The 13811-nt window shown below is 48.1% G+C and overlaps 1 protein-coding gene across 1 annotated transcript in view; it reads right to left on the reverse strand.

The window, feature by feature from the left end:
* NHS (NHS actin remodeling regulator) overlaps nt 1-13197 on the reverse strand; it is a gene marked incomplete at its 5' end in the record, with an annotated part of 260819 nt that extends 247622 nt beyond the window's left edge. Inside the window, one exon of the mRNA XM_084275035.1 lies at nt 12798-13197. Within this exon, the coding sequence (XP_084131161.1) occupies nt 12798-13197 (400 nt within the window). The remainder of the gene's footprint in view (nt 1-12797) is intronic.
* Nucleotides 13198-13811: the final 614 nt, after the last annotated feature.

Genomic DNA, 13811 nt, shown 5'->3' on the forward strand with positions numbered 1-13811 from the left:
CCCGCCAAAGTTATGCATGGCGACACGTTGCCTTGGAAAGCAGGTAGGTTGCAAAGAGGAAGCCGAGCAGAAACATATGCCATTCCCCATCCCCAACGCTGCTAAGTGGCATGTTAAGCAAAGGAAGAGAGAGGGGAGGTGTGAGACACAATTCTCCTGCTATAAATGGCATGTGAAAGCAGGAAGGAAAAAAGGCTGCAGGATGGCAGACAGACCTCTGACGTTGTTTCCTGGTCAGTATGAAACCAGGCCCCTCAGACCCCAAACTCACAATGAGAGCTGCAGAGCCACATTCCAGCGTTCACAGCATGCGTGGTTAGGACTGCACTGGCATGGAGCTTCCAAGGAGCGGGGATTCATGTGACACCCACAAATGACAACCACAACTCCACAGCAGGAGAATTTGAAAGAAAAAATTCAGGTGGGCTTCCAGAAGACATACAAGGTTGTAAAACATAGTGCTATTGTGACACAAAGTATCACAGAGAACTCTGTAGTATGCAGATGAAGATATTATTGCTATATAGTTTAACATCCTCATACCCAAGGAATATGATCTGAAAAGAACCCCAGAACTACTTGACAGAGCAGACATATCTTGGATGAAGAAATATTGAAGGATTGGCTAAAGTCTCACTCAGTCAGTTCCAGCCTTCACTACTAGAGCTCTTAATTATGCTATCCAGCACTTAGCTCTAGGGCTCTGTCCATCTGGCTCACACCGCTAGAATCAAGAAGCTACAGAAGAGCAGACCGCAGCAAACAAGGTCAGTACGTGCCAACTTCTGTAAAGACATATTTATCAAGCCCAAGGTTGGACTGTCTCAAAAGGGAAGGCAGGCAGGGGAGATGTCTCTTTGCGATAATAAATACTACACGTTCCTTCAGTGAATCTGCAAACTACACTGTAGACTTGCATCATTTTACCTTTCACTTGCCCATCTGTTCTCTTGGAATAATTAATTTCATGAACTTGGATGAGATTTTCTACATTTTTATTTTATTTTTTCAACCCTTGCTGTAACATAGCAGGGGCAATTCATACAAATGCAAGGGCTTACTCTTGCAAGTACAACCAAATAGCATAATTCCCACATAGCCAAGCAAGACGTGCCTCACTTCTGTGGCAGGATCACCCATTACACCCCGTAGAAGAGTTTCCACCAATAGCATCACAACTTCTCAAGCCCAAGTGCATCTTCCACTGTGAAAGGGTGGGGATGGCAAGGAAATTAACTCAACCACAAAATGCTTTTAGATGAAGATGCAAAGTCAAAGAACAAGAGACATCAATTTCCTTCAATTTTTACCTTTGTAATGAGAACCGTAGTACTGAATATTTTCTTCATTGTATGACCAGGTTGCTACTAATGTGGATGCAAAATTCTTTTCCCCTTTATCAAGCTTTTCTAACTTCAATGTCCAATATTATCTTGTCCAATCTTTCCATTGGACTTCCTCGTTTATCTAGCCACATGTTTACAGGTATATAAAAAAGTGTTCTTCCAGTGACACACAGAATTTTGAGGATGAAGATGCTATCCAAGCCTCCTCTATTTCAACTACTGTTTCTAAAGGGCGGCACAAACTTGGACACAGTCACTTATTTTAGGGAAACAGAACCTTTTAGTCTCACAGTCCAAGACACTGCATATCAGGTCAGATCTAAAGCCAACCAGGGAACAAAATTCCAGAAAGGAAATAAAAAATAACCCTGTGCTGCGATATTTTGCAGCTCCCACAAAATTTCCTTTAACGAATTGCCATTCTGTTGGGTTCTTCAGTAGAGCACTTTGGAACAAGCAGATAAATGAAAAATACTTCTAATCTACATTAGTAATTTGTGTTAAGTTCCACTTGGACAATTTCATAAATGAATAGCCACATTATATCTGCTGAAGGTAGCTGTAACCCATTCACACACTTACAGACCCACCACTCCTCAAACAGGGATGCTCATTTCCATACCGTACTACTAGGCAGATGATTGTATCATTGGATCAGATCTAGAACTGCCCTGTAAATTTTAAATGTATTGACAGAGGTCCCTAGGGAAGATGACAGTGCAAGCTGGGTAAATACTCTGGGTCGTACTGTAAACAGACAGCCAAGTAAGTGTCAAGTGGAACTCTGAGCACAGGGCACTCAGCCTCTCTCCTTCAGCCTCTCTCCTACTCCGCTGTCAGACATGAGTGGTCAGCCTCCTCTGTGGTCAACCCATGGTCAAGGCTGCCATCCCAGCTCACCTCGCAGGCACTCCATCTACCTTCCTTCAAACAGATCTGGTCCAGAGCACTGCAGCAGGGTGCACATGGCTCGGACAATATAGCAATCTCACCCGCAGCCCTACTGCCTTGCCATGTGGGGATGGGTTGAAGTGAGCGAGAATGAAGCTGGAGGCAGCTGCTTGTGGACTACTGTTGCTTTGCCACCCTGGGTTTGGAAATGGACAGCCTGTGGGTTCTGGGCACTGACTGACACCAGCTAACAGTGATAGAGAATTAATGGTAAATCTTCAGATAAGCCTCCCAGCCTCTACTAGGGGCATCCAGTACACAGCTTATCCATCCTGGGCACCAAGGCCTGCGGCAGCTGTAACTGGGACCAAAAAAATATTGCTGAAGTCATGAAGCAGTGATACTTATTTTAGGCTATCAGCAGAGTAATAATGAGATGATTACCACAAATATACTTTAGCTAGAGTGCAATTTGAGAGTAAAGCAACTTCAACCAGTGATTCTAATGTGCCAGGTAAAATGTATGCATTTACAACATCTACTAAAAGCAGGTTATGTTTGGGGGAGGGGGTTAATTAAATCTTCGCGGGTTATCAGTAATTTATTAACTGAACGAGGCAGCATCACATTAAAGATAATCAATGGACAATAAACCATGATCATAAAAATTAATACTGTTCATTCTCACAGTCAGGGGGGATTGCCTTTGCTGTTAAGACAAGAGGTGAAAGTATAGCTGCATCCCCTGCAAAACCATGATGAAAAGAGGAGTGAAGGATAGGATGGCCCACGAGGAAAGACATTCAAGGCATAAGTTTTAAAAAAAAAAAAAAAAAAGATTAAAATTGAAATTAAATAACCAGTAATTCTAAAGGGGAAAGAGGAATATGAACAAGCAGCTTTGCAAACAGCGGAACTAATGAAGCCTGGTTTTCTCCAGCTTCTATGTCAATGCAAAGGACTGACTTTCACGTTGAAGAAAATGTGAGCTCCAACTGGAGCACTTCTTTTTATTGGGTTGGAGCATTTATATGGGATTCTTTCCCAACGGACTTTCTAGTATCTAGTAAAGAACAAGCCCTTCCTTCAAATACAGCAGGAATACCCTGTTCTCTCCTTTACCTGGCAGCCTCTTTTATGATTCTTACACTGTGGCAATATAGTTGAAATTGTAGCTGAATAACAGGTGTAAAATTTCTGAATGGCTGGTGTGAGATACACAGGCGTACCCAGACCTTCCCCTGCTATACATGCACAGAGCGTGCTATTCCTTAATACTCATTTCAGTGAGAAACCAGGCTAAAACTGGTGTTGTGGGAATTATCCATCCTATGGGGAAAAAGTAACTTTGGCAAGCTGACTGTGGGCAAGACTTCAGGCAATTTGCTGCGGAGCCCAAGACTTGAGGTTACTACAGAAAGACTTGTTGCAGCAGAACAGAGTCAATATGGGAGGAGAGGTGGGATCTCTTCAGCATGCGAAGACATTAACTGCTGGAGCACAGGAACAAATCTTAAAGGGAGGAAAAAATTGGAGCTGGCTAGTAGTACCCGCTCTTTGAACCCATACTGATTTGCATGATTAAGTGTTTAATCATAATTAATTTCTCGTTTCACTTAAAATTAAATTGCCCCTTATCATATCTCACTAACTATTGGATGCAGTGAAACGTGTTAACGATCTCAAAAAAAGTTTGCATTTGAGCATCACAGGGAGTTTCTGCTTCACTGCCCTGAGCTTCATCATCAGTAAGATACGATTTCTGCAATCAGGCAGAAAAAAATAAATAAATCAGGCAAAATTGAGCGTGCCCATAGAGTCCAGTTCTGCCTTTGAAGCAATTCAAAGACCATAGACACAGAGGATTTTTTCAACACACCCTGCATATTTCACTGCTAAAAATGGCCCAGTTCTGCAGCCACTGATACACACATCTTCAAGGAGAAGGATTAGCACCTTTCACCCCAGCTTGCCCTCCACCCAGGCCAACTTGGAGGTCTTTTCAAACACTGCCAAGCCAACAGAAGAACTTTGAGAAGGCGGGGGAAAAGCTGCTGAGGCCTGAGCAAGCTATGCATATTTATAGCAGAAACACACCGCCCTATGCTCGTTCTCCCTAATCACATGCACACGCCAGCAAGACGGCTCCTCTGGATTTTCTCAGGGACTTGGTCTGAGCGCCTCCAGTTCAAAGTCCAACTGCCTTGGCAGCTGAAAAGAAAGAGAAAAACCATGGTGGCTTTGTAAGAATTACAGCGATCCTATTAAAAAAAAATATGTCATTCTCCACTGGGACTTAGCATGGCAGTGCCACGCAGCACTCATTGAATCCAGCAGCATTTTGAGCACGCAGCTCCTGGTGTAATTAAACCACAGGCTTAATTAGGTTCCCATCACTATTGCTTTCTTCCTGCCTTCAGCCAAGAAGGTATAAGAAAAGATTGTCCAATACAGATACTGCAATTTAAAGTCTCAAGTTAAGAACACAGTGGGTGTATATCTACTATAAAATCTACCCTAAAAACATGCCAGTTGTTAAACTAAGCAGTGCATTAGAAGCAGTTAGATATAATGAGAATGTAAATGGAAAGTATTCTAGGGAGATATTTCAGCTAAAAACAGCACACACTGTATGCTATCTTTTATTTTAATCATGCTCTAAGCCCTGCCTTTTTGAACTTTTTATAAATTCTGCTATCTCCCTTTGCAGTTACTTACATATTGGTATATAAATTCAAAGACGAGAAGCAATTAGGAATGAAGCGAAGACTCCCTCTCTTGATGCTAATACATCAAAGGAAGTTAAAAAAACCTTCCTCTCCCCCCACTCCCACCCCCCCCACACTTCATACACACTGGGTAACACAGAGAGCTCCTGCTCTTCACAGCCTGAAAGCTCAAGTAGGTCCAATCGAGAGAGTCTGATGTCAGCCTCCGATTACACGGAGATGCCAAGAGATTGGAGAGAGCAGCTTTTGAAAATCCCAGCTCTCTGACTCGGAAGACCACACAACCCCACGACCAAGCTTTTAAAATGCATCTGTGTATTAGTCACATCAGCTGGTCATATTTTTTTCCCCACTTTGGGTATTGTAACATTCCTTTTAAGGGTTCCCTGGGGGTCTCTGCTTGATTTGGGTACAACATGCCTAGGCATGTGTGAAGGAAATGGGGTAGACTATTAGGGGCTTTTTTAAACAGCCGGTCTTCCACCTTGCTCGATCTCTTTTGCTGCCCAGTTTGGAGAGAGCAAGAACCAGGTGCTGCCTTTAAACAGCCACGCTTAAGAAGTCTTCCTCTGCCAGGATGAAGAGGGAGAGGTCACGACTGGTTCATGCCAGGGAGCAGTACAGGCGGCCTCCTCTCTTCTCTCCCCACCTCTGCTTATCTCTGCCAGACCAACCATAATCTGATCCTTGAAACCGAAGGCACAGGGCAGGTAAATCTGCGTAAGAAATGTCAACAAACCCTGATTCTGCTGATCCAGAACAGCAGTCGAGTGGCACCACTACGCTGGATATTTATACTTGCTTCCTGCAAGTCCTTCCCTCCGTCCAAGGACATTTGAGAACTATGCAAGAGTTTTCTGGAAACACTCCAGGCCCTTCATCTTTCATAAAATGAAACTACCATCTTTTTTCTGCATGTGAATCAACAGGTGAATGACCTTCCCATGCCCTCAGCAAGCTATCAGAGTCTGCTTACTTCTTAATCTCCAGATCTCTCCTGCATTAACAGGGGAACGAATCAAAAGTAGGAGTGACTCCACTGCTTTTGCTGAAACACTCATCTTAGGTTTCCATATGGGCACATACATGAAATTATAAAGGCTTTTAAATAGAAACATGGAGTTTTAAAGGGGCTGTGGGAAGTATTTCTGTTAAACCATCAGATCCACAGGAAGTCTTATGGGTCTGACTCTACCTCCTCTGCAGTTTTACCCCTGTGCAAAGAAGACCTCATCGGTCTTACAGGAGTTAAGCCATTTCCACCAGGATTTCTAACAAGCCCACTGGAGACCCTTGCTTGGCTCTTGAGTATGAGCCAGAAAGAAGTTACACTGATGATTAGGAGATTACACAACTACAGAGCTGCGGTGAAGTGGGAATCCAGCTTTGAATACCTGTGGACATCAGGCCCTTTGACTGGCAGGTTCCCCATCTAGCAACAGAATCCCCACACAGTTCAAAACCGTTACATCAGCTTAAGTTCTAGCAAGGAACTACGGAAAGGCAAAGGCCTTCTATACCATACCAACAGGAGACCGAGTAAATGAGATTCAGCAAAATCTCTCAACATTTACATCTATATAACAAGGAATGGCTTCAGAGGAAAACCAACTCTGCCTGCTATTCATCTGTGACCAGGCTGTGCCAGATAAAGGCTAGTGAGGCGCCCTGAGCAATGGGCTCTCAGAGCCTTTCCACTAAGTCCCACTGACCTCAGCAGGACAAAGGATTTTACACCCTGCTTTTATCTGCAAAGAGGCCAGAGTCTGCTTTCCACAAGTAAATGCGTCTGACAACTTCCAAACCATTACATCCCTGCCAAAGCCACCTGGCAATTTCCATACCTTTACCTTCTGTCCCATACTAAATGTATGAGAAGAAAAAAATAAAACCTCAAGCCCAGCCTCTGAATGGTCAGGTTCTTATGTCAAAGGGCTTCTACTGCTGTTCTGTAAACAAAGATAAGGGATTGTTCTCCTAAATGACGGTACTGTAGCTCAGAGTGCTCTAGCTAAAGTTACAGTAAGGTGGGGATAGAATCCTTCCATAAGCAGGTTTTTCTTCCTCCATTCCTTTGCTGTCCTGACCCCTGTAAAGGTAAGCAGGGAAGCCAATGCTTTGGCCTTCTGCTCCTTTCGGCTCTGCTAACTTGCCATCAGCCCTCTGCATTTAGAAGCAGCCAAGCACTGAGGAAATTCTCTGACTTTCCCACACCCACAACTTGGGTTATTTGCATTCACGGACAAACTAAAGTCAAGTGCACCAGAGAGGCGAGTTCTCTAACACAAATGAGTACGCAGCAACCAGCACAAACCCAAAAAACCACACCTGGCAAGTAAAGCCAAAAGCCATTCTCCATTTCCAAAAGGACAAGCAAAGAGGCTGTGTCGTTCAATTTGGGCAGATGCAGGACACAAAGCTGAAGGCAATGGATTACTACATCCAGCATACAAACCTGCTTTTCTTCGGAGGCTTTATTCTGCACCCAACAAGGGTTTGCCAATCAACATGATTTCAATGTACAAAGGGAGCTCTGAATACATCCTAGTGCCTCAGGTCCCCCAGGCAACCTCCAAAGTGTACCTCCAAAAGTGTAACGACCTTTACACTGAGGTATGCTCATACACTATAAAGCACAATAATACAGAGTTAGGGGGAGCTAGAAATCAATTATTTTTTGTCTCCAACAGTATCACAGATATGTTAATGCAAACTTATCCAACCCATGGAGGTCTACAGTTGTGTACTGTAGACAGAAAAACCATATAATGAAAATTGCACTTTAAATTCTCCAGGATTTTCTGAAGCTGGGATAAAGTGCAACACTTATCTACCCAACCTGCACTTGCTTCTTTTTTTCTTTCAAGGGGATGCTGACTCTTAAGGTCTTATGCATCCAGCTGAGGATCTCTGTAAGGATGCCCACCATCAGCCTGGGACAGCCTTATGATGTAACCGTATTCTGAGATGGCAGTACTAAAGTTTCTAAGTTCCATTTCATCAGCAACTGGAACTTCAGCACATATCAAGGAGGAGGAGAGGCATTATCTGATAAGCCTTGGGTCCAACATATGTTTTCCAAAAATGGTAGGACTGTGCCAGAAGGCACATAAAAACTTACAATTGATTAAACATTTCCCTGCAGTGCTCAAAACCCAAACAGAAGAGCATTGTATCAGCGCGTTAAAAACAAAACAAAACCCCAAACCAACCCCAAAACCCCAAACCAAACAAAAATCAAAATGAAACCACCTAAAAAGCACAATGAAAGAGGCTAAAAGCAAAAGTGAAACTAGGCAGGCTGTTGTCAGCAACCGACTTCAATCAAGCAGAATAAATTAATGCAGAGTCTAAAATGATAAAAAATCAGTTCACATCAGCCTTTTTTATCTCAATGCTGACACTTCAGGAAAGAAGAAAAACCTACAGGGGAGCTCACTGCAGAGATCTGGGGGCCTCTGAGGAGCAGAGTAACACAGGAGATCCCCACGCTTCTGAGCAGCAGCTCTATCCCTGTCTGCAAGCACGTAGGAAAATTGGGAATGGAAAAGAAGTGGAGCAACGAAGATGCAGCAGGCAACTGCTGGAAATGATACAGCTTTTGGAAAGATCGGCCACCGGTTACACATTGATGCTTTCAGAAAAAAAAGCCTGGAATGTGTGGAATTCTCCAGGATGCCAGGGTGCAAAGAGGATCTTCTTAACTAGGGCTTTTAAAATCTGCTGCCCCGGTCATTGGTGATTACTCTGAAAGTAAGATGGCTTACATCAGCAGTTTCTGAAAAGTGCGATATTCCACTTAGATCTGTAGTCCCCTAGACTGAGAAATCATCTTTCCAAAAAATAACAGAGACACGGAGTCCCAAGTCTACACAAAAATCAAGCTCTTCTGCATTTTTGGTATTACTTGGGTAATCAAGCTTCTAATAATACAACTGGGCAGTACCGCGCTGTTCGGCTCTCTTGCTGATAATAAGGAAACTCTAAGCTACAGCCAGACCGACCACAATCATGTTATTCCCACACGGTTCTGCTTTAGAAGCAGCCCCTGGAGCTGCTCATGATGAAAAGCAGTAAAGTACTTGGAGTGGCAGAAGGGCAAAGCAGTTAGTTCAGGAGCTGAGCAGGAAAACATTTTTCACCCTTGTTTCTCTTCCAGGCAGAGGGTGGGAAAGGATTCATATTTGCAAGATGCTAGCTGGCCAGAAGCTTATAAGAAAGATGAAAGGACAAGCAGCATCTGGGAAGGCAGAGGCGAGGGACCTTGAGTTTTTGAAGATGACCTGCTTGGAACTGCCCAGAATCAGTCCTTTATTGCGCCTGACAAGGTTTCCCAATCAGACTTTCTGCCCAGTGGCAAAACCAAAAAAGCTGCACATGAGTAAATACCTTCCCCAGTAGCTCAGCAGAGGAGTTTAAGTACTTGTCTTAAAGCAAAGCACACGCAGTCTTGCAAATGTTCCCCACTTTGACTGCACCAGAACCAAGAATGTCAGGGCTTCGTGAAAATGCCAGCACGAGTGATAAGCACCACTGGAAAAATGCTGGGTCTAATCCATTGCATTTTTCTGTTCATATTCCCAGGACCAACAGAGATGTTTTCTTTGAATGCAGCGATACATACTTTTCAACGTAAAGTACAGCATCTTTATGCAACATTATGCAGATTCTATTTTCAGGAGAGGTCCTTTCCTGCTCCCCTTCCCCTTCGTATCATTTCTGCGATTGCCAAGGAATGGCATTCTGAGCAAGGGATAAGGTAGGGAAGCCCCTCTAACCACTGGCTCCAGTAGCTCCCGTGACAGCATTAGCCCGTTATTTCCTCTTCCTCACCCAGTCTGTGCCCTCACGAGGGAATTTCGGAATCCAGCTGGCTTAACAAGGCATGGAGAAAAAGGCCTCCCAGTGTCACAGCTCAGTATCTAGGGCACGTCTGGTAGCGTTATTCTCAAATCACTGTGCTGCACTTAATGTTAGAACATCAAGAACATCTCACTGTGGCAAGATAGCCTAGCAGTTTTAAACCCAGTGCTTAAAAGTATGTAGTTGGGCTGCACAGTTGCGATGCTGATGTACCAGCACACGGCACCTTGGTCAATGTGCCAAGCAGCCCAGTGCCTCCAAAGTCCTGGTACGCAACAAGTTCAACACAAGCACTGCAGTCATGCCATGGGTGCAGGGGCCTCATGCTTGCCACCAGCTTGTTCCTTGTTATGCGAATCCAAACCTCTGGCCAGTTCCAAGTTACTCTTCAGTGTGTCATTGGGGCTGGACAGCCAAGTGCCAGCCCAGAGGCCACCTCATCGTTGCCACATTAGCCACAGGAGGTAGAAGTCAGCGTGCCTTAATGTGATGCTTGTAAGGTGCTGGGCAGACCAGTAACCACCTGTAATTGCTCTCTCGCTTTCAAAAAATCAACTGGGTGCAGTGACTCGTACTGTCAGGAGTGAACTGTGCAGGCACTACATGCCTAAAACAAACATAGCACAGCCTTGCTATAACACAATAACAAAGCAGGAGGTGTCAGCCCAGAAGGGAGAGAGCACGCTGTCATTACATGCTACAGCAACAATTGGCACTTCCCTTCCGGGCAGTTTTACCCAGCCCCCAGGAACATTGAACAGTTTGCGGGCCGGAGAGGTGTTGCTGTAGGAGAAGATTTGCAGAGTGAAGCAGTTCAGCTCCAGGTCCCGGTTGAGATGTTCAGACACCATACTATGCAAATGCAGCTGTGCTGGTCCCACACTGGACAGACTAAAAGCAGCTGGACCACGCAAAGAAGGTGCTGCAACTGGACTGCTTGTGCACACTGGGTCAGCGTGGGGGTTTTTGCCTTCAAAGCACACGTGACACCGTGCAGCATGAGGAGAAGAGATGAGGACTGGGTGATTTGCCTGCGAGCAGCTGTGTAGCTGGAGGCAAGGCACACACCTACGGGAGGATGGGTAGTGGCAAAGCCGGGTGCTGCGGAGCCCGTGGCTGGCCAGACCCAGGGGCACCTGCAGCTCTATCAGCGGCACTGCACCATCCATCACACTATACACGGGGTGGGGAGGAGGACGAGCAAGCAGACATGAGAAGGATCATGACCAAAAAGTCTCTGGCCCCCTAAAGAGCAAACGATTTCAAAGAAAACGGAGGAACGCCAAAGAAGCGGATCCTGCATTTATCATCACAGGGGTAAAGCCAGACACTCTAATTAAGCACATGACATAACTGTGCTGTAATAATCACGGTTTTGCCCTGTGATTTCAAAACAAGCTGCACTTGCACAACCCAGAAAGAAAAAAAAAAGCTGTGCGGATTAGAAAGGCTAAGCTCTGCTCTCACTTACATTAGTATATATGCCCACAGTTACTCAGCTCAAAAGACTTACAGATTGGAATGTGATACAAGGAGTTTCATTTCCTCAGACAGTTCCCTCACTGCATCGGCCAAGCCTCCTTCTCACCGCAGTTTCCAATCACAGCCCAGCACTCTGCTTTAATTACACACTCGTCCTGAAACCGCAGAAAGCCTCCCTCTGTCTGATCTGCACTTGATTTATATAAATATATCACCAGCAAAGTCACTCTACAGCTGCCGAGGATCTCGTTTAAATACCGCTGAATGCTTGAGGCTTGATACTGTTAATCAGTACGGCTTCACTGATCCTAGAAGAGTTACTTGCATTTCCACACCCCTCCGAAGTAGAGAAAACCCAGAGCACGTTATTTTTTTTTTTTTTTAATGGCACGGTCATTGAAAACAACTACAAAAGGACATGCTCTCATTTACCCCGGTGTAAATCCCCTTCCCTGTACTCACTGAAGCTGCTCGGGAATTAGAGGGGAACAGCGGAAGGCAAAAAAAAAAAAAAGAAAAAAAAAAAAAAACTAAGCCAAATTTCCCTTTTGAAGCTATTGCTTTCCCTAAACCAGATGACAGGATCGACACCAACCTCTGCTATTCCAGACTTCCAATCCAGAGCCCTTCCTATCAAAAAAATACATATTCACAAGAGCTTGGGAAGCGTTATGCGCCGGCGAGAGTACAAAAGCATCGCGCTGCTGTGAACACGAGCCATATTCAGCAGAGATCAGCAGCTGTTAGCGCTACGGAGCCTGTCACTGCTTTTATAGTTTGGGTGGAGAAGAAGCAGGATTCAAGCACTTAGTGCTCGTAGCGTAAGTCACATACTGCCTTGATCTTTTCGTTCCCTCCCCTCACCCTCCCCACGCCGGCTCCTCGGGGCCACTCTAAACAGAAAGGAGTCATTAACCAAACTTTCTTATTTTATGGCCCTGAAACTTTGCTAACGACGAAGCAGCTTTATTATTTCTTCTTGAGAGCTTGAAATTCTGATCAGGAAGTCAGAGACACTTGTGAGGGGAAAACAAATCTGTCCGGCAAGGGGGACGGGCCGGCAAAGGGGGATAAACCCGAAGGTACGCGGGGACGTGGGATCATCATCCCCATGCCCGCCGTCCCCGCTGACAAGCCTCAGCTCCCTCCACGGCCAAACCTTTGGTTAGCTGCAGAAGATGCGCCCCGATAGCCCCGCCAGACAGCTCCTTACGTAAGGCACAAACCACTGACATCATCCCTCCCGGCGGCACCGCCGCGGCACCCACCGATCCGATCCGACCCGCGCCCGCCCGGCACGGCACAGCGCGGCGCGGCACGTCCCCTTCCCACCCTGCCGCCGGGGCTCCCTCCGCACTGGCTCCGGCCCCAAACTTTGCACGGTGGGCTGCCGGGGATGACTTCCCCTGGCCGGTCGCCCCGGGCCGGTCCGGGCTGGGCTGCAGTACGCCCCATCCCGCGGAGCGCTCTATCCCGCGGTACTTACGCACTGCCTCCTGCTTGGGGTCGAGGCCGCGCACAGTCCCCTGGAGACCGGCGATGCGGCCGTGCAGCGCCCGGACGCGGCGGTGAGTGCTCTGGATGTCAGCCTCGACCTCCTGGAAGAGGGTGCAGGCGTGCCGGGCCACGTCGGAGAGCTGCCGGAGGATCCGCGACAGGGCCACGTTGCTGACCGAGCAGAGGTCCAGAACCATCAGCACCGCCGCCGCCTCCCTCTCCCCGCCGCCGGCCGCCTCAGCGCCCTCGCCCGCTGTCCCCAGCTCCTCCGGCGGCGGGTCCCGCGGCGGCGGCGGCGGCTCAGCGCCCCAGCTCTCCTCCAGCACGGAGGCGGCGGGCTGCCGCCGGCACAGCCGCTGCGGCTCCACGGTCCGCTTGGCGAAGGGCATGGCCGAGCCCTCGGCCGGGGCTTTCCCGGGCTCCCGCGGGCACTGGCGAGGATCGCTGCCCTCCTCTTCTTCCTCCTCCTCGCCGCTGCTCCCTGCCCCGCCGCCGTCACTCGCGGGCGGCCGCCGGCGGGCGGCTCATCGCCTCGCTCCCTCCCTGCGCGGGGCTCCCGGGATGCGGAGCGGCCGCCGCGCCGCCGAGCATCCGCCGCTGCCGCTGCCGCCGCGGGGAGCCGGGGCGCATCCGCGCCGCCTCGCTCGCTCTCTCGCTCGCACGCCGTCCCGCTCCGGCGGCGGGTGTGAAGGGGCGGCCCGAAAACCCGGAGAGAGGAGTCCCGCGGCCGCGAGGAGGAGCGAGCCGCCGAGCCGCCCGCCCGGGAGAGCGGCAGGGCGGGGGCGGGGGCCGGGGCCGGGGACCGGGGCGGCGCCGACCGGCCGCCTCCGCGGGGAGGCGCTGCAGGGCCCGCCGGGCCGGGCCGGCCGGGAAGCCGCGGCACCGCTGCTCGGGCTGCGGGGCGGCACCGGGGGCCCCTGCCGGGCGGGGGTCGGTGCTCCGGCAGGACCACGGCCCGGCCGAGGCGGCTTGTTTCCTCCGTGCCCCCCGCCCCAGCCCGCCT

This window comes from Gallinula chloropus, assembly GCF_964237585.1.
Source record: "Gallinula chloropus genome assembly, chromosome: 1".
NCBI lineage: Eukaryota > Metazoa > Chordata > Aves > Gruiformes > Rallidae > Gallinula > Gallinula chloropus.